This window comes from Euleptes europaea, chromosome 10, assembly GCF_029931775.1.
Source record: "Euleptes europaea isolate rEulEur1 chromosome 10, rEulEur1.hap1, whole genome shotgun sequence".
In the NCBI taxonomy this organism is placed as follows: Eukaryota; Metazoa; Chordata; class Lepidosauria; order Squamata; family Sphaerodactylidae; genus Euleptes; species Euleptes europaea.
In genome coordinates, this window is record NC_079321.1 from 29,574,964 (window position 1) to 29,593,407 (window position 18,444).

Genomic DNA, 18,444 nt, shown 5'->3' on the forward strand with positions numbered 1-18,444 from the left:
CAGTAAGAGGGGGCTTCAGCCCTGCTAACTCCTAATTCTGTTCTAATCAATTGCGCAGAGAATTCACATTCGAAAGAATTATGACAGGATTCACACCTTTTTACCTCAACTCCTTCCTTTTTTTACATAAGAGAATTTACACTCGAAAGACTTGTGACAGATTTCACACCAACCCCCTAGTGCTGATTGGAGGGGCATGACAAATGATTGATGGGGCCCGGGCCCTTTTTGCACCAGCATGGCTATGGGCCTCCTTCTAGAAGTCGTTTGGTTCAAGGCAGTGGCTCAGAACAGTGCAAGCAGTACAGGATGTGTTGGTGTTTCACATGGAATAGTTTTTGATTATTGACCTCCCAGGTTGCTCAACCCCTCAAGGTACAATTTGTCTGCCTATTGTCTTGGTGGACTTGCATGGAATAATTGCACGGGGTGAGATGTGGAGGCTGGAGGGAGACGGGAATGTAAGGACCCAACTGCTAAGCAGTGCTGGGCTTGCAGCAGAGGAAAGAGTAGTTTCTACCCTTTGTCACTCTAGCTTCCCATCCCACACAGCTCTCTTTCCACATGGGTCCCGTGGCCCCAGTCATAACTTTTGCAGGTGTTAAAGGGATTGCAGGACCAGACAGCAACACTTCGAAATCTCATGTTCTATGATGAGCGAAGCTGTTGTCACAGATCATAACATATCATAACAGGAAGGGAAACTTTCTGATTCAGATTTGTGGAAAACTGACATCAATGACAGCTGATGCCGAAACTTCGACCACAAGATTCGGTAAGACAAGCACTGTATGTTAAATTCATTTTCTCAGATACAAGCCTGTATCAAAAGATTTAATCCATAGCTCCAAAATTTCAGTCCGCTCTGTTCTACACATGAATGTTTCTAACCCCTGTTTCTTTTTTTATAACTAGGAAGCAGACTTGGTCACTACTCATGAGGTAGGGCACAACTTTGGGGCAGAGCATGACCCTGATGTCCTGGCGGAGTGTGCCCCAACGGAAGATCAGGGAGGAAAATATGTTATGTACCCAATTGCTGTGAGTGGCGATCACGAAAACAATAAGGTATTTTTTTAAAAATGTTTATTGTGTGTGTGTGTGTTTGACGCTCTCTATGTTGTGGTGATCCTTAGTGGAAAATCACAGGCTAGGACTGTACAGATTGCACAGATCCTAATGATGTGCAGAAAAATATATATTAGAAAAGGAATTCTTGTTCTCCTCTAAAACTGGCTGGGGTTCTGAACACGGACAACATAGAGCAGAGTTCAGGCAGGACTCAGATCAGAATGGTTTGTTAGAGTTATGTTTGTCTTCAAAGTGTGCCATGTCCTGTTGGGTTTCCTATTGGCTCTGAATTGGTAGAGAGGGATTTTTTTGTGCAGTACTTATAGTCTCTTCGAGGAAAGGTGAGCTGTTCAGTGCCCTAGGAAGTGGTGGTTGACTTTAGTTACAAGAATCTTGTTTGAAGTTGTGATGTATGTCGAAGGCTTTCACGGTCAGAGTTCATTGGTTCTTGTAGGTTATCCGGGCTGTGTGACCATGGTCTTGGTATTTTCTTTCCTGACGTTTCACCAGCAGCTGTGGCAGGCATCTTCAGAGGAGTAACACTGAAGGACAGTGTCTCTCAGTGTCAAGTGTGTAGGAAGAGTAATATATAGTCAGAAAGGGGTTGGGTTTGAGCTGAATCATTGTCCTGCAAAAAGTATCAAAGGTAATGTGCTAATCATTGTCCTGTAAGTATCAAGATGATGTGCTAATGAGGGTGTGGTATGTTAATATGGAACCATTGTATCCTGAAGTGATCTGTTAATGTGTGAAATCCAAAGCTAATCCGCATTACTATTGTGGACTGTAGTCTTTGTCCACAATACAGTCCACAATAGTAATGCGGATTAGTTTTGGATTTCACACATTAACAGATCACTTCAGGATACAATGGTTCCATATTAACATACCACACCCTTATTAGCACATTATCTTGATACTTACAGGACAATGATTAGCACATTACCTTTGATACTTTTTGCAGGACAATGATTCAGCTCAAACCCAACCCCTTTCTGACTATATATTACTCTTCCTACACACTTGACACTGAGAGACACTGTCCTTCAGTGTTACTCCTCTGAAGATGCCTGCCACAGCTGCTGGTGAAACGTCAGGAAAGAAAATACCAAGACCACGGTCACACCACGGATAACCTACAAGAACCAATGTGATGTATGTGCTTGTGTACACAAAAGTCATCTTCAAACCAGTACCCTGCAATGTACTTTTAAGTGTATTCTGCATGTACCTTTCAAGTAATCTCACTGGCAAACCTTGCATTATGACATCCTTATCACATTATATGTAGTTGATAACTGCTCATTCTAGACTTGCTGAAATTGTTACCTGTAGTAGTAGTGCAGTCTAGGGATGTTCACCATAATCCTAGACACCTGAGTATTTTTCAGATCCAGATATTAGGGAGCCGGAAAATATTTGTGTTCCTGGTTATTCAGGTCCCACATACCAGTTTGGTATTTGGATCCGGAGTTTTCTTGGGATTCTGATATTATTTGGCTCCATTATTCCCTATGGGGAATCTTTCCAGGGGACATAAAAAATGGCACCAAAGTTGCAGCAGAGCTGAATGTGCTTGTCCACTAAATACCCCCCCCCCCATTTCAAATGAATTGGACCAAGATCGAGGGATCAGCCCCCAGGAACTGTCATTCCACTTTGGGGGGCATCATTCCAGTCACAGAGCAGTTTATCTAGTTCCAGAGACTGTCATTCCTGTCAATTACATCTGCTGGCCTGAACTTGAATCTCTTTTTTTATGCACTTCTTTCTGACTGTTGCTGTTTCCCTTTCTCCCTTCCTGCAATGCTTTCAGATGTTTTCGAGCTGCAGTAAAGAATCCATCTTTCGGACGATTGAAACCAAAGCCCCGGAGTGCTTCAAAGAGCACAACAACAAAGTGTGTGGCAACTCCAGAGTGGACGAAGGCGAGGAGTGTGACCCTGGCCTCTTGCATCAGCATGTTGATCCTTGCTGCACATTTGAGTGCAAACTGAAACCAAATGCAACATGCAGGTAAGGTGGCTGCCGTGAAGGGGAGAGCCCTAGTTGCAAATAAATAAATAAATGTGGGGCTAAGCAGTCAGTGGGTGCACTTGTGTTTGCAAGCAGGAAAAGGCACTATTATGCCTCCCTTATGTTGTATGTGGAGAAGAGGTGAATGGGAAAAGGCAAGCTAGATTCAAGTCCAGTAGCCACGTTCAGGACCAACAAGATTTTCGGGGTATTTGCTTTTGTGGGTCAAAGCTCCCTTTAGTCAGGCAGAAGAAAGAAGGCAAGAGAACAATCGATGGAAACTTCCCTAAATCAGAAGTACTACAGGTATAGTATCCCTGTAGTAGGTCCCATTCCCAAGATATCTCATTATGTGTGTGTAAAAATTTCAAAATATTCCAATGCATGGAAAGATCCGAAATACGGACCACTTCTGGCCCCAAGCAGTCTGGATAAGGGATACTCAGCCTGTATATGCTTTGTGCCTGTAGATATAGCTGTGTCTATTAAATTTCTTTTCCAAGTTTCCTCCTGAATCTTGGAAACTGAAAATTCGCACAATTGGGATAACTGATTCTTTCTCCCACTTCTTCTTCCCCACCTTTTCGTAGCGATCGGAACAGCCCTTGCTGCAAAGGGTGCCAGTTTGCGAGCGCGCAGAAGAAGTGCCAAGAAGCCATCAATGCTACTTGTAAAGGGGAGTCCTATTGCACAGGTGCGTTACTGTGTCCTTTTATTTAGGTATTATACGTCCTTTTGAAACTGATTGCTGGGCATCCTTTATTCCCTCCTAATTTCGGCTCTTGTTGTATGGCTGGTTTTAGAATAAGAAGTGTGTCACCTATAGCAACTGGGTAATTTTAATGGTGGTCCAAGAATGTGCCGTTCTTGAAATAAGAACCACCTGACACTATGGGTGGAATGAAAAACAAAAATGTAATGAAACAATGGCTGTTTGTTTAAACATAGCCAGCAATTACAGAATCTGGACTCTTTTAGGGTATGTCTATGTTTATGTGAATAAAATACATCCCAATAGAAAAATTATGTGGCCAGTTGTCACTCAGTCTGTGATCTACCCTCTCTGGGCAAAGTGACTGAGAGAACTGTGGCTAACCAGCTCCAAGTCTTCTTGGATAACTCATCTGCTCTAGACCCTTTTCAGTCTGCTTGCAGGCCAGGCTATGGGACAGAGACGGCTCGGGGGGGGGGCTGTTTTTTAAGGTAGAGGCACCAAATTTGCAGTGTGACTGCTGGTGACTCTCCTTAGAAGAACCCTTGAGTTTGGTAAGGGTCGGGGGTCCAATTTTACTGTCCCCCATTTTTGCCTCTACCTTAAAAAGCAGACCGCCCCCCCAGAGCCTTCAAAGATTCCCCGTAGGGTATGCAGATCTATCCTAATGTATGTTTTTCTTTCTATATGCCAATAAAGGCATGTGTAAAAGGTCACATGACATGAGTCATGTATGTGTGACTCTGGTGAAGTCCTAACTCTGTCTCCTTCCTGTCATGTGACCTTTTTAAGGTCTGGAAAGGTTGAAGAGCCCCTTTCTATGTAATTTCCAGTTCCCGTTTGGCATCCATGGTAGGAAGCTTTCTGTGGAAAACTTCAGACTCGTGTTCTCAACAACCTTGTGAAGACTTCTTTTTCTCTCTCAGTAACTCATGGAAGTTACCTGTTTGTTCCCAAGCATGCTTGTACTAAGCAGTGGCTCCTTCTTGCCAAATCTGTTCATAGGTAATAGCAGTGACTGTCCTCCGCCTGGGAACGCTCCGGATGAAACAATCTGCGTGGATTTGGGAAAGTGCAAAGATGGAGGATGCGTCCCGTTCTGTGAGAGGGAAAAGAACCTAAGTTCATGCGCTTGTAACGGTGAGAAGAAACTGCTGGCTTCCCTTTGAAAGGACCTCAGACTCTGAGTAGGTGCTACCCTTCTGTATCTTCCCCGTTACCCAGAAAACAAGGGGATACACATGTAAGCACTATTCAGGATGTATATGCAAGCGTGCTTGAGGCAGTATTAAACTTTCCTTTGCCGTTTTCCTTAGGAAAACACCACCGCCACCCCAAACTGTAACTAGCTCTGCAGGGGGGAAATATACAGTTGCCTCTTCCAGGGTAAACAAAGAAGCAAATAGCAGCTTTGATGCAAGTCAATAGCAAGGCCCCTTCCCATCCAAGCATGTGTGTGGTTCCTGTGTGTGTGCGCATGATCAGTGTACATACACATGGAAGAGGAAAGGTGGATGGGAAAGGGTGCTGGTGCTGTCCAAACCAAAGGTTCATATGTGTGCTGTCTCTTCCACCAGCATGTTGCTGTGGTTAAGAGCAGCAGACTCTAATCAGGAGAACTGGGTTTGATTCCCCACTCCTCCCAGTGAAGCCGTCTGGGTGACCTTGGGCTAGTCACAGTTCTCTTACGGCTCTCTCAGCCCCACTTACCTCACAAGGTGTCTTTTGTAGGGAGAGGAAGGAGATTGTAAGCCAGTTTCATTCTCCTTAAAAAAGGTGGAGAAAATCAGCATATAAAAACCAACTCTTTTTCTTCTTCCTCCACATGAGTGGCGGACTCTAATCTGGTGAACCAGGTTTGATTCCCCACTCTTCCACATGCAGCCTGCTGGGTGACCTTGGACTAGTCACAGTTCTCTTCGAACACTCTCAGGCCCACCTACCTCACAAGGTGTCTGTTGTGGGGAGAGGAAGGGAAGGTGATTGTAAGCCGCTTTGAGACTCCTTAATGGTAGAGAAAAGCAGGGTATTAAAACCAACTCTTCTTCTTCATAACAGAGAGATAAAAAAAAGTGGCTGCTGTTGCTTTAATTACAAAAGGGATTACAGCTGCACTAGAAGAGGGGCAGAGAGCTACTTTTAATTGCTTAGAGAGTGGCTGGTCACTCCTGAGTGACCTTCAGCCAATCCCTGCCCTTACTTTTTGTTTTTCAGACCTAGTGTATTCCAGTGCTGCCTTTTCACATTTTTTTTTATTTGGCTTGTTGGTTCCATCACTGCTTTGACTGTTACCTTTGTTGCTTGTTTATGAAGTGAGCTTTCTGTAGGAACAGGACGGTTATTAGGATCAACAAGGGGAAATGACTCCCCTTTATATAAGCAATGATATGCAATTGAGTAAAAAAGCAGCTGTGAATTAAAAAAGAATGTGATTGGCTTGCTTAATTTCAGAAACGGACCATTCCTGTAAGGTCTGCTGTCGAGACGAACAAGGGAGATGCAGCCCATATGTTGACGCCAGCCAGAATTTCTTGTATTTGAGGAAGGGGAAGCCTTGCACCGTGGGATTCTGTGACATGAATGTGAGTTATGTACACTTAACTGGGGAGGGATACTTTGGTTGTCCTGGCTGCCCTCAGGGGTTCTGTTCTTGCCTACTGCTGGATGTTGGCATCAAACCATGAACTTTGTTACACCGCATGCTCAAATGTCTGTTACCTGTTATGTGACCCTTATGTGTTCTGAATCTTCCCAAGCTGTATAGGTTCTTCATGAGCAATGTAGCAGTGGGATCTAGTGAACCCCAAAACTACTTCTTTGTGCCCAGTGTAGTGTTGGCCTCATGCTGCTTGAACAGTTTTCCCCCTGCTAAGCCCAGTGCCATGTGGCAAAGAAGAGTTGGTTTTTATATGCCCACTTTCTCTACCACTTAAGGAAGACTCAAACCGGCTTACAATCACCTTCCCTTCCCCACAACAGACACCCTCAGGGGCTGAGAGAGAGTGATTAGCCCAAGGTCACCCAGCTGGCTTCGTGTGTAGGAGTGGGGAAACAAATCCAGTTCACCAGATTAGCCTCCGCCTCTCATGTGAAGGAGTGGGGAATCAAACCCAGTTCTCCAGATCAGAATCCACCTCTCCACACCACCGCTCTTAACCACTACACCACGGTGGCTCTCCACGCTGGCAAACTACTCTTGGTCCAGTGAGGAGACTTTTCAAAACAGTTTTGTGCATGATGCAGTCTACTGGGCATAGGGAAATGTCAGATGTCCCTGGGTTTGTTGTATGGAAGTGCCTGGGCTGGCAACAGCCCACCTTAGACTTGGCAAGATTTAGGCAAACAATTCTATACCATTTTTATACCAGTTTTTTATACCAAGTCTTCATAAACAAAAGTATTTATTTAAAATATTTACATTCAACTTGAGAGTGTGGTGCAGTGATTAGTATATCAGGCTAGGATCTGGGAAACCCAAGTGCGAGGCCCCCCTCTGCCGTGGAAGCTTGCTGGGTTACCTCGGGCCCGTCGCACACTTTCAGCCCTAATGTACCTCACAGGGCTGTTGTGAGGATAAAAGGGAGGAGAGGAGAATGATGTGAGCTGCTTTGGGTCCACATTGGAGAGAGAGGTGGGAATGCACAAACACAAATATAAGTAAAAAGAAGCAAACCGCAGCCTGCATTTACAAGCTATCAAAGGGATATCAGACAAGTTCTCCTTTACAGAGCCTCTAGAACAGTGATGGCGAACCTTTTAGAGACCGAGTGCTCAAACTGCAACCCAAAAGCCATTTATTTATCGCAAAGTGCCAACACAGCTAGAAGTCCACACGGGGCTAGGGATTGCCAGGTCCCTCTTTGCCACCTGCGGGAGGTTTTTGGGCCGAGCCTGAGGATGGTGGTGTTTGGGGAGGGACTTCAATGCCATAGAGTCTGATTGCCAAAGCGGTCATTTTCTCCAGGTGAACTGAAATAGCAGATCTCCTGCTACTACCTGGAGGTTGGCAACCCTGCCTGGGCGGCTGAGCGGGGGAAGGAAAGCAGCTGGAGCATAGCCCCCACCCCTTCAGTTTGGTTCTTTTTCCAACTGCTATCTTCATACGAATTTAAAAAGACTGTTATGCGGGGGGGCTGATGGTGGGGACAGCCCTCTGCACGCTCTCAGAGACACCTTCGGTTGCATGAACGAGCAGAGTGGAAACCCAAGCAAAGGGTTTAGCTCCAGCACAAACGCCAGGTGGGCCCCCGTTCGGCCCTCACCGCCAACCCCCTGCGCTGCAGTCACCAACCAGCCCACCGCAGATGGCCGCCCAGGCGTCCAACTCCCGGTCCAGCCCCGTCCCAGCTCCGCCTCTTCCAGTCCTCGGCAGAAGGCTTGTCATTGTCTTCACTTCTGGAGCGCGCAGCCGGCGACTGCGGAGAAGGCACTGGGAAGGAGCCCGTGCTTCCCGGAGGAGCCGGGAAGGCACCGCTGGTCCCCAGCCTCCTCAGCTGGGGGAACGAACTCAGGCAAACTCTGTGCTCATGTGCCCACAGAGAGAGCTCTGAGTGCCACCTCTGGCACGCGCGCTATAAGTTCACCACCACTGCTGTAGAATCTTTGCAAGGTCGGAGTCTTCCTTACGTCCTCAGGAATCTCATTTCACTGCCCGGGTCACCCACCAAGAAAACACGTGCCTGAGCACTGACAGTTCTTGCTAACTGGAGTGGAGGAGCTGCTGCTAATCCCTGGTCTGATTATCAGACCGGCCTCGTGGGCACATTTGGGTTCTGCACCAATTAAAAGGGCTTCTCTCCCTCCTCCATTCCAGTGAGGCCTATCCCTTCTCTCATGGTGGTTTGGTTGAAATGTTTGTTGTATTAAAAAGGTCGTCTTAAGCAAATATTGTGTCTTACAGGGTAAATGTGAGAAGCGAGTACAGGACGTGATTGAACGACTTTGGGTTTTCATCGATCAACTTAGCATTAATACATTTGGTAAGCTACGTTTGTTTTGCATCTTGAAATCCACAACTTTTCTTCGCATGCCTGCTGTGTTCTTTGTGTGAAATATCTTGACTTCTGCACAGGAAAATGGATTTCTAGATCAGATCTTTATATCATAAGCATTGATAACTGCTACCTTGTAGCAATTTTTTGGAAGTAAAGTGCAAAACCGCATTTAATTTTATGTAAGAGGTTGAACTGTAAAAACATGCCTTTTAAAGAGGCCAGGGGCCTCTTCTAGGCTGGAGGGTGTGAGGTGTTACTCCTACTGCACCCCCACAAACATGTGAACATACATTCAGCTTAGCATGGGGAATTAGCTCGTGTATTTGAGCAGGGCACAGCAAACCGGGGCCAGCGTGGCGTAGTGGTTAAGAGCGGTGGTTTGGAGCTGTGGACTTTGATCTGGAGAACCAGGTTTGATTCCCCACTCCTTGACATGAGCAGCGGATGCTAATCTGGTGAACTGGGTTGGTTTCCCCACTCCTACACATGGAGCCAGCTGGGTGACCTTGGGCTAGTCACAGTTTTCTTAGAGCTCTCTCAGCCCCACCTACTTCCACAGGGTGTCTGTTGCGGGGAGGGGAAGGGAAGGTGATTGTAAGCCGGTCTTATTCTTCCTTAAGTGGTAGAAAAAGTTGGCCTATAAAAATCAACTCTTTTTCTTCTTCTTTTACCTAAAGAGGTGGGTTTGAGTAGCAAGTCTTTAGCAGGAAAAGGATGATAGAGACCTGATTTAAAAGGAATATTGTTTATTGAGGAATTTGGTACAATAATGGGGGGGGAACTTATTCTAAGCAAACGCTACTAAACCAACTCACAGATGCATTCCTTATCCCAATTAATATAGCAACAACTTACAAATGTTCAGCAGAAGTACCCCAATCTAGAGCAGGAGATAATCTTTGAGCTAAAGGTGTGGCAAATGGGTAATAGTGGTTTGGAAAATAGGGGAAGATAGATCAGAGGGAGAGCAAAGATTACCTGACCTATTCTGTGAAGAAATGAGATGGAAGAAGGAGGGATCCAGTGTGAGTTGGAAGTCTTGCAGTTCAGTTGGTATCCAGGATCGAAGACTCGCTTTCCTGGCTATAAAGTCAGGTTAGTTATATAGTTTTTGAGCCATAGGATAAAATGTAACCTTTTGTTTCCTGAAAAGAACTCAACAGATGGTAAAGGAATACTTGAGAGTGATCAGGCAAAAACTATAAAACTGACTAAATGGCACCAGGAAGGGCAGTTTTAGATTTAATTGTAATTCAGGATTACAAAAGCAGGAGATTTTAAGGCGAGTCATGTTTCGGGCAGGAGCTTTGAGGACAATGAGAAGCTTTGAATCTGAGGTGTCTAAACTGTCACAGGGCACTTAATGTCCGAATTGTGTTAATGGTCAGTGATTGCATATCATGCAAAAGACTATTAGAAGAGGCATCTTTGTCTTCTTGGCTGGTGTGGCTTGATTGTTGTCTTGTTGGCATGCCTCGATTTTTCCCAGAGAGGTTTCCTTGGAAGCATTGCTGTAGTCGTTGTCCCAGGATCCTCTGCTGTGTTTACCTTGCAAGGTTCCCTGTGAGACACAAAACATGGCAGTCGCTCCCCATGTTCTGTGCCTTGTGGGACTTGCTCATGGTGTCACGCTGGCAGTACATCCATTCAGGCTGGGAGGGAGGGTGTGCAGATGAAAGGGGGGCTGGCAGCAACTGAGTTTGGACGTGCTAGGTTGTCAGAGCGCAGGCCCATTGCCACGTGCAGCTGACTTGCTTTGGATGTCAAAGGACATCTGCAGGACTGTGGCTCAGTGGTAGAGCATCTGCTTGGCATGCAGAGGGTCCCAGGTTCAAATCCTGGCATCTCCAGTTAAACGGACTAGGCAAGAAGGTAATGTGAAAGACCTCTGCCTGATACCCTGGAGAGCTGCTGCCTGTCTGAGTAGATAATACTGACTTCAATGGACCAAGGGTCTGATTCAGTACAAGGCAGTATCATGTGTTCATGTGACTGGAACCTTTTCAGTGTGTTTGGCCATCGGGGACGGACACGGGGACCAGCCATCTCACCGGATGACCATGCAGGTGTCGAGCCCCATCTCTGTGAGCATGGTACCATCAGACTCCCCATGTTGTGTGTGCGCCTCATGGGACTTGCTCACGGTGTTACACTGGCAGTACACCCATTCAGGCAAGGTTCATTTGAAAAGATAACTTTGTGTAAGTAACTATGATCTGAGCATCTCTATTTCTTCTTTTTTTAAACAGGAAAATTTCTAGCAGACAACATAGTAGGATCAGTGGTTGTATTCTCCTTGCTATTTTGGATTCCTCTGAGCATTCTTGTACATTGTGTGGTGAGTAAAGTGAATTTTAAGGCATCAACTTAATTTGGTTTAAACTTGTTGCGCTTTTCAGAAGTATTCATCAGAGTCTAAAATGAAGTGAAATGCCTCATGGTATTGCATTGTTATGGTTAGCTCAGTAATTGTGATTTACTTCAGTTTTTTCTCGTGGATCATAAGTAACTTAATGCCTTAAAAGTAACAGCCCATTCCTGAGCCTTTCAGTGGCTGGGACGGTGTGGCCATGGTGCTGCAGCGCCACCTCCAAAGGCATTCCCTGGCCTCTGAAAGGCTTTAAAAGGCCTTTAAAAAGTTTTTTTTTGTTTGAAAGTGGGGCATTTTGCCCCACTGAAAACAGCGAGGCTGCACCAGCAAAAAGCTGGCACAGCAATGCTGTTGTTGTAAGTGGCGTTCCTGGGACGAAAGGAGTCAGGAAGCTGCCTACGGGCAGCTCTGCTCCCCGGCACCCTCTGGGACACCCAGCACAAGGCTTTGCACCACTGGGACGCTGGCTGGAGGCCAAGCTGGTAGGAGGCCAAGCCGGTGCCCCTGGACTGTGCTGCCATGGCAGCATAGGGAGGCCAGCGTGAGCAGCCTGACGTCAGGGTCCCTGCCTCTCATAGCGGCACAAGTAGCCTGGATGCTGGTGCAGGCACTTGTGCTCCTCCTGACCTCTTTCCAGCTAAGAGCTCAGGAATGGGCTGTAAGACAACTAACATGAGAAGTCCCTTCTCTTTTATTCGCGGTCTTCTCCCACAAAATACAGCTGTGCAGATCTGGCTCCTAGAATTTACAGGCTTCAGTGCTGACTATTTCTTCCAACCCTATTGATACATCACAGAAACAGAATAGTCCTAATGTCCAAGCTGTTTGTTATGTAGCAGGGAATTCGGGTGGTCTGGGAGCCTGTTTTAATGCCATTCCATATGAGTAGTAATTTCTGTCGCTAAGCTAGTTGTGATAACATCTGCATCAGCTCTTGGATCTTGTTGGTGCTTGTCCTCAAGATGAGACCGTAGAGAGATGATTATATATATATACTTTGTAAGCACTTCCAGAGCTGATGATTCTATTTTATTTTAATAGGACAAAAAACTGGATAAGCAGTATTATGAAGAGAACACCAAGTCTCTGTTCGGCCCCAGTGTAAGTATGTTTGAAGAATGTCTTAGGTATTATACTCCTGATAGAGGCTTGTAAAGATTTTTCAGTAGTGAGAACCAGACCCAATGGTTTGCATGAATAAACTTTCCTTCAAGGAAAGCAGCTTCCAGAGAAGGATGTATGCTTTGCTGAAATACCGAGTTCTGAAAGTTCTGTAGGCTGAGTCTTCTTTATTCTCAAGGACCAGGTGTGGCATATGCAGAATCCACTAGCTTCCTGAAGAAGGCTTATTCATTCTTTGCCTAGGTTTGATTTAATCAATGAAACACAGGAGAAAATACACTTACTTATTTACTTCATTTATAGCCCACCTTTCGTAAACTTAAGCTTCTTTCTTTTTCAGAGTGGTTCTTTAGTTGTAGGAGTTAGAAACATTAACACACTTCCCCAGTTGCTCTCTCAAATTGGCATGGGATCACTCGATTCACAATGGTTTCCCATTAAACTCTTAGGAATCACTCTATACACTTTAGAGCTATTTTCCCTAGATAACTGGTTATGGATCCTGTCCTGATCCAAAAACCACAAAAGTGTTCCTTCTTCACTCCTGAGGAGATTCCTCCACCAGACAGCTTACAGCTGGCACAGCTGTTTCCAAGCTCCAACTGTTGACTTCTCTCTCAGTCAACTGTCAGTTCTTAATTGTCCAAACTCTCCAACTATCATTCTCAGAATTCTATTCGAACTCCCTGTCAATCAAGGGGTTGTATGACCAGGACAACTCCATGGAATGCAGCTGTCCATTATAGTAACATATACAGCAGTGCAGTCAGGCAGCATTGGACATCCAGTAAGCAGTGCAACAGGACTAGGATCATAAAATTAGAAGAAAATTCCTACATAAAAGTCTTAAGATGTGGCATACCAAAATCAGTGCAGAAACTGATTACAAAAACAAGACAGGTGCAATAGATTACGGCCCTATATCCTCTCAAACCATTATGTTATACTATAGCCCTGTTTCCTTTATAGATATACCTTCCTGAACATTTCAGTTATACACATTCTGTGTTAGCAGTGTAACATCTATCTCATATCCCCCCCCCCAAAGTTTCTGGAGAAATTAAACTGTACAAGTTGGCCTCATTTATTCCTATTTACTCCTATTTACATTTGTTAAAAGGTAAAGGTCCCCTGTGCAAGCACTGGGTCATTCCTGACCCGTGGGGTGACGTCACATCCTGACATTTACTAGGCAGACTTAGATTTACGGGGTGGTTTGCTATTGCCTTCCCCAATCATCTTCCCTTTACCCCCAGCAAACTAGGTACTCATTTTACCGACCTCAGAAGGATGGAAGGCTACCTGAAACTGACTTCCATCGGGATCGAACTAAGGTCGTGAGCAGAGCTTGGACTGCAGTACTGCAGGTTACCACTCTGCGCCACGGGGCTCATTTACATTTGTTGGGCTGTAATAAATCCCCATAATTTTCAAAGACATCTCCCTTCCCCAATCAATGCTACATTGCTGTAATTCTGAGTTCCAATGTATATGTACAGAATTATGTATTTGAATTATCAGCCTGGTGACTGGAATCCAAGCACTGAAGCAGTTTCCCATTTAACACATGCTGTGTAGGTAGCCACTGTGTAGGTAAGGTAGATTATATCCTACTTACTTAGAGATAGCAAGAAACTAGAGGCCTAGGACCTTGTAAAAGAAGTAGCGCTGTTCCCTGTGTTCTTCTGTAATAGTCCCACTCACCTCTTGCAGAACGCGGAGATGCTCAGCAGCATGGACTCAGCCTCAGTCCGAATCATCAAGCCGTTTCCCGCTGCACCGTCTACAAGTCGCCACCAGCCCCTGCAGCCGGTGGTGCCGGTTCCCGTGGCAGCAGTGGCCCCCAAACTAGACCACCAAAGGATGGACACCATCCAAGAGGACCCGAGCACAGACTCCCACATGGAAGACGACTGTTTCGAGAAGGATCCTTTCCCAAATAACAGCATAACTGCCAAATCGTTTGAGGACCTGACAGATCACCCTGTCACAAGGAGCGAGAAAGCGTCATCCTTCAAACTACAACGGCAACACAGAGTGGACAGCAAGGAAACGGAGTGCTAGTCTGTCTGTCTGCCTTTTGAGCTCTTGACTCATGTACTCCTTGATCTAAAGCCATTTCATTAGAGAAATACCGTGTGTATATATATGTGTGTGTATATATATATATATATATATATTGAGAAAGGGAAACAGGAAGTGACTTACTGCAGATGCTGGCCATGTGTATGATCTTCCTTAGTTTCAATATTTGAGTCTACTTAAAGAAACGAAACGAAAGCCTCAAAGTTTATTGAATCTTTTTGATTTCTCCCCCCCCCTCCGTAGCCTTGAGTTGAACATTTCTTTCAGCCTGTGGTGTAGAGGCATAATCTGCCTGACACTAGATTGTACATGTTAATTTTTTTATGTACTGTTTTGTATTTGGACAGCACTGATTAGACAGTTTTCATTTTCATATTACGAAAGCTCCAACCCAGTTTTAGTTAGTTGTAACTGACTTCAGCCGGAGTGGGGCCCAAGCATTTAGTGACTTCTTAGATTGTAACCAAATAATTCAAAACAGTATTTTTCTTTTAAAATGAGGGTGAACATATTGACAGTTGTTTTTTTGAGAGGCAAAGTGAATGTGTGTGTGTTTGCGGGGGGGGGGAGCTTGGTGTGAGGTGGAGAAGTGCAGCAGTGAAGTGCTTGAATGCAGACCTGAGTCTGAGAATATTTTATGGTAATTGGCCAGAATCCAATAGTGACTTCGACAACTGTAAGCCCATTGATTTCAGTGGGACTAAGGGGGGCATAACTGTGTGCTGGATGGTGGACTGTTACAAAGCAAAATGCGTGCTGTTGACCATTTCAACTGGGGTGGGGGAGGAGATAATTATTCTGGCACACACTTAAAGTTTTTGGCAGGTAGGCATTTAGGGATAAAAATTAGGGCTGTTGATCATAGCTTTCATATGATGTGAATCCAGAAGCCAGATGTGCAATATTTAGACACCTACTTGTTTGCAGTTGCAGTCCATGTAGCACTGCATTTGGGAATCGTTCTCGCTCAGTTCTGTTTTTTGGCCCCAATGCAATGAGAGGTGATTCTCCAGGCAGCAAAAATGTTGCTGCACATGGATTTCCTCCCTGCCCCTACCCAGGCAGCATAACTTGTATGGATAGTTTTGTCCTTTATCCAGCGATTCTTGATGATGAATTCATAGAGAGACCATGGCTGTGGGGCAGTGAGAATGTAGGCTAGAAGAAATCTGATCTCAGGATCAGAGCACAAGTTTTGTAGAAACACACAGACCATAACAGAATGAAAACAATAATGTATTTCTGCTTGGACTGCTTTTTTTTTTTACACAATTGCTTTACTGTACTTTTGTCATAAGTTTGATTTGTATAAAACATGAGCTGCATCAAATGTCTACTTCAAGTACAAAGAGCCCATGGCCTTAATTATGAGAGAGACTTCTGTATTTTTGTATCTGATAGAAATTAACCAAACCTGTGACAAATGTGCATCTTTCATGGATACTTGTTACACTAATACTTGAATTTGTTTCTGTAACCTAGTAATTTTAGATTTCATACATAGCAGTAAACTTTGAGAGGAGTGTGAGAACTCCCAATACAATGTAATAAAATCATTTTTTTTACAGAGTTAATGTTTTATTTAAAACATAAAGCTTCTGGCAATAAGTAGAACTTATTGTACTCTAGCACGGTTCAGAATTACTGGTATCCAAAGAACTCCTTTGTGGAAGGGTCAGAGGGATCTAGTTTACCATGGAAAGTGGAGTTCCGCTCTTGGAATGTGGCTTCCCCATCTCCCCCTTCCTGCTGTCGTCTGTACATCCAAAAACCCTCTCCTAAGGATGGGGGGTGGGGTGCCTTCAAAGGGTGTAGGATAATGTAGATCCAGCTACAGCGAGGAGTGAGAACCAACAAGTGGGCAGAAGTACCCTTCTGCTTGCACAAGAGCAAGTTTGCATCGAGGTCAGCATGCCCCAACATCTACAAGCTTTTCAGGGCATATTGTCCATTACAGCAATCAAGGACTGTTTGTCATAATACCCAATAAAGAACTATACCACCAAAAATATTGATGTTATCTAAATGCTTACATTCTGAAAATGGTCAGACTTTACTAGTTTAATGTTAGGACAGTCATGTGAGCGTGGTATAGTGGTTAAGAGCGGTGGACTCGGATCTGGAGAACCGGGTTTGATTCCCCACTCCTCCACATGAGCGGCGGAGGCTAATCTGGTGAACTGGATTTGTTTCCCTGCTCCTACACACGAAGCCAGCTGGGTGACCTTGGGCCAGTCACACACTCTCAGCCCCACCTACCTTACAGGGTGTCTGTTGTGGGGAAGAGAAGGTGATTGTAAGCAGGTTTGATTCTGCCTTAAGTGGTGTAAAAGGTCGGCATATAAAAAAACAACTCTTCTTCTTTGACCATAGTTCCTGCTTTTCTATTCGTATATCTTAACATTTGAATATTCCCATATCAAGATAGTCTGCGGCCAGCTTTTGGCTGCTATCAGTATGGTTTTCCCCAAATCTAGATTTTTTTTTTAAGCCATTTAGAGAAAGTATTGAGCCTAGATCAAGGGAAGTAATACCACCACTGTATTCTGCATTAGTCAGACCTCACTTGGAATACTGTGTCCAGTTTTGGGCTCCACAATTTAAGAAGGATGTTGACAAGTTGAAGTGTGTCCAGAATAGAGTGACCAGAATGATCAAAGGTCTGGAATCTATGCCCTATGAGGAGAGACTTAAGGAGCTGGGTTTGTTTAGTCTGAAGAAAAGAAGGTTAAGGGGTGACATGATAACCATGTTTAAATACTTGAAGGGATGCCATGTTAATGAGGGAACTAGCTTGTTCTCTGCAGCTTCAGAGACAAGGACACGGAGTAATGGATTTAAACTACGAGAAAAGCAATTCCACCTACACATTAGGAAGAACTTTTTGACAGAGCGGTTTGATGGTGGAATGTGCGGCCTTCGGGGTGGGGGGTGGAGTCCATGTCTTTGGAAGTCTTTAAGCAGAGGTTGGATGGCCATCTGCCGGGAGTGTTTTGATTGTGGGATCCTGCATGGCAGGAGGTTGGACTTGATGGCCCTTGTGGTCTCTTCCAACCTTTTGTGATTTTGTGAAATAGAGTAGATTCTATGGCTTGGTTCAGCAAGTGGAAAGACCCAGCACAGTTCCTCTTTTAGAAGAGTTGTTTTTTATATGCCGACTTTCTCTACCACTTAAGGAAGAATCAAACCGGCTTACAATCACCTTCCCTTCCCCTCCCCCACAGACACCCTGTGAGGTTGGTGGGGCTGAGTGTGACTAGTCCAAGGTCACCCAGCTGGCTTCGTGTGTAGGAGTGGGGAAACAAATCTAGTTCACCAGATTAGCCTCCACCGCTCATGTGGAGGAGTGGGGAATCAAACCCGGTCCACCACTCCAAATCACTGCTCTTAACCACTACAGCATGCTGGCTCTCATTACCTTTAAGGCAACCTCCTTTTTCAACAGAATGAGGATGCCACTTTGGCCTGAGTTGGGGTGGAGGGAAGGACTACGAGGAGCTGCTGCTTGAGAAAGCACCGGAGGAAAACAGCCCAGGCGGTCCTTTGAGTTCTCTCTGCCAGAAGAAAGCCCAGTTACTGCAACGGGAATTAAGGACAACAAGGCCCAAGGAGGGTTAGGCCAAATCACTGTAGCCTTGATACCAATTAATACAGCCACCTTCTAGGCACAAGATGCTTGTGTACCGAATGGGGCTGGGGCTCTGGTGTCATTTGCGCACTGATAGAAAAAGCTTCCACAGGCTTATAACTCCCACCTGCAACCTGGAGCTGGTGGCTGGGACAGAGATAAGCTTGCATCAGGGGCCTGTCCTGTCCAGTGCTTAATAAATATAGCTCAGCAGATGTTCTGTATAAACAGCTAACGGTTACTCTCAAATCCGCAAGCCCAAACAGAAGGAAATTGTTGCAACTCAGTGTGGATTTGTTTATTGCAGCAAGTGCTGCTTAAGGGTCACTTGTTTAATGAGAAAAATCAAATGATGACATAAACGCACTATGTAAAACAGACATTTTATTTTGCACATGTACAAACACGCCGAGGCTGTCGAGGCTCTAAAGCTTTGTCCCTTTGA

At 45.1% G+C, this 18,444-nt stretch overlaps 1 protein-coding gene across 1 annotated transcript in view; it reads left to right on the forward strand.

Moving 5' to 3' along the window:
- Positions 1 to 14,363, forward strand: part of ADAM17 (ADAM metallopeptidase domain 17) — a 35,214-nt gene extending 20,851 nt beyond the window's left edge. Inside the window, exons 12-20 of the mRNA XM_056856160.1 lie at positions 916 to 1,068; positions 2,888 to 3,087; positions 3,678 to 3,781; positions 4,805 to 4,939; positions 6,251 to 6,381; positions 8,700 to 8,778; positions 11,043 to 11,131; positions 12,206 to 12,265; positions 14,000 to 14,363. Coding sequence (XP_056712138.1) covers positions 916 to 1,068; positions 2,888 to 3,087; positions 3,678 to 3,781; positions 4,805 to 4,939; positions 6,251 to 6,381; positions 8,700 to 8,778; positions 11,043 to 11,131; positions 12,206 to 12,265; positions 14,000 to 14,350 — 1,302 coding nt within the window. The 3' untranslated portion in view covers positions 14,351 to 14,363. The remainder of the gene's footprint in view (positions 1 to 915; positions 1,069 to 2,887; positions 3,088 to 3,677; positions 3,782 to 4,804; positions 4,940 to 6,250; positions 6,382 to 8,699; positions 8,779 to 11,042; positions 11,132 to 12,205; positions 12,266 to 13,999) is intronic.
- The last annotated feature ends 4,081 nt before the right edge of the window (positions 14,364 to 18,444 follow it).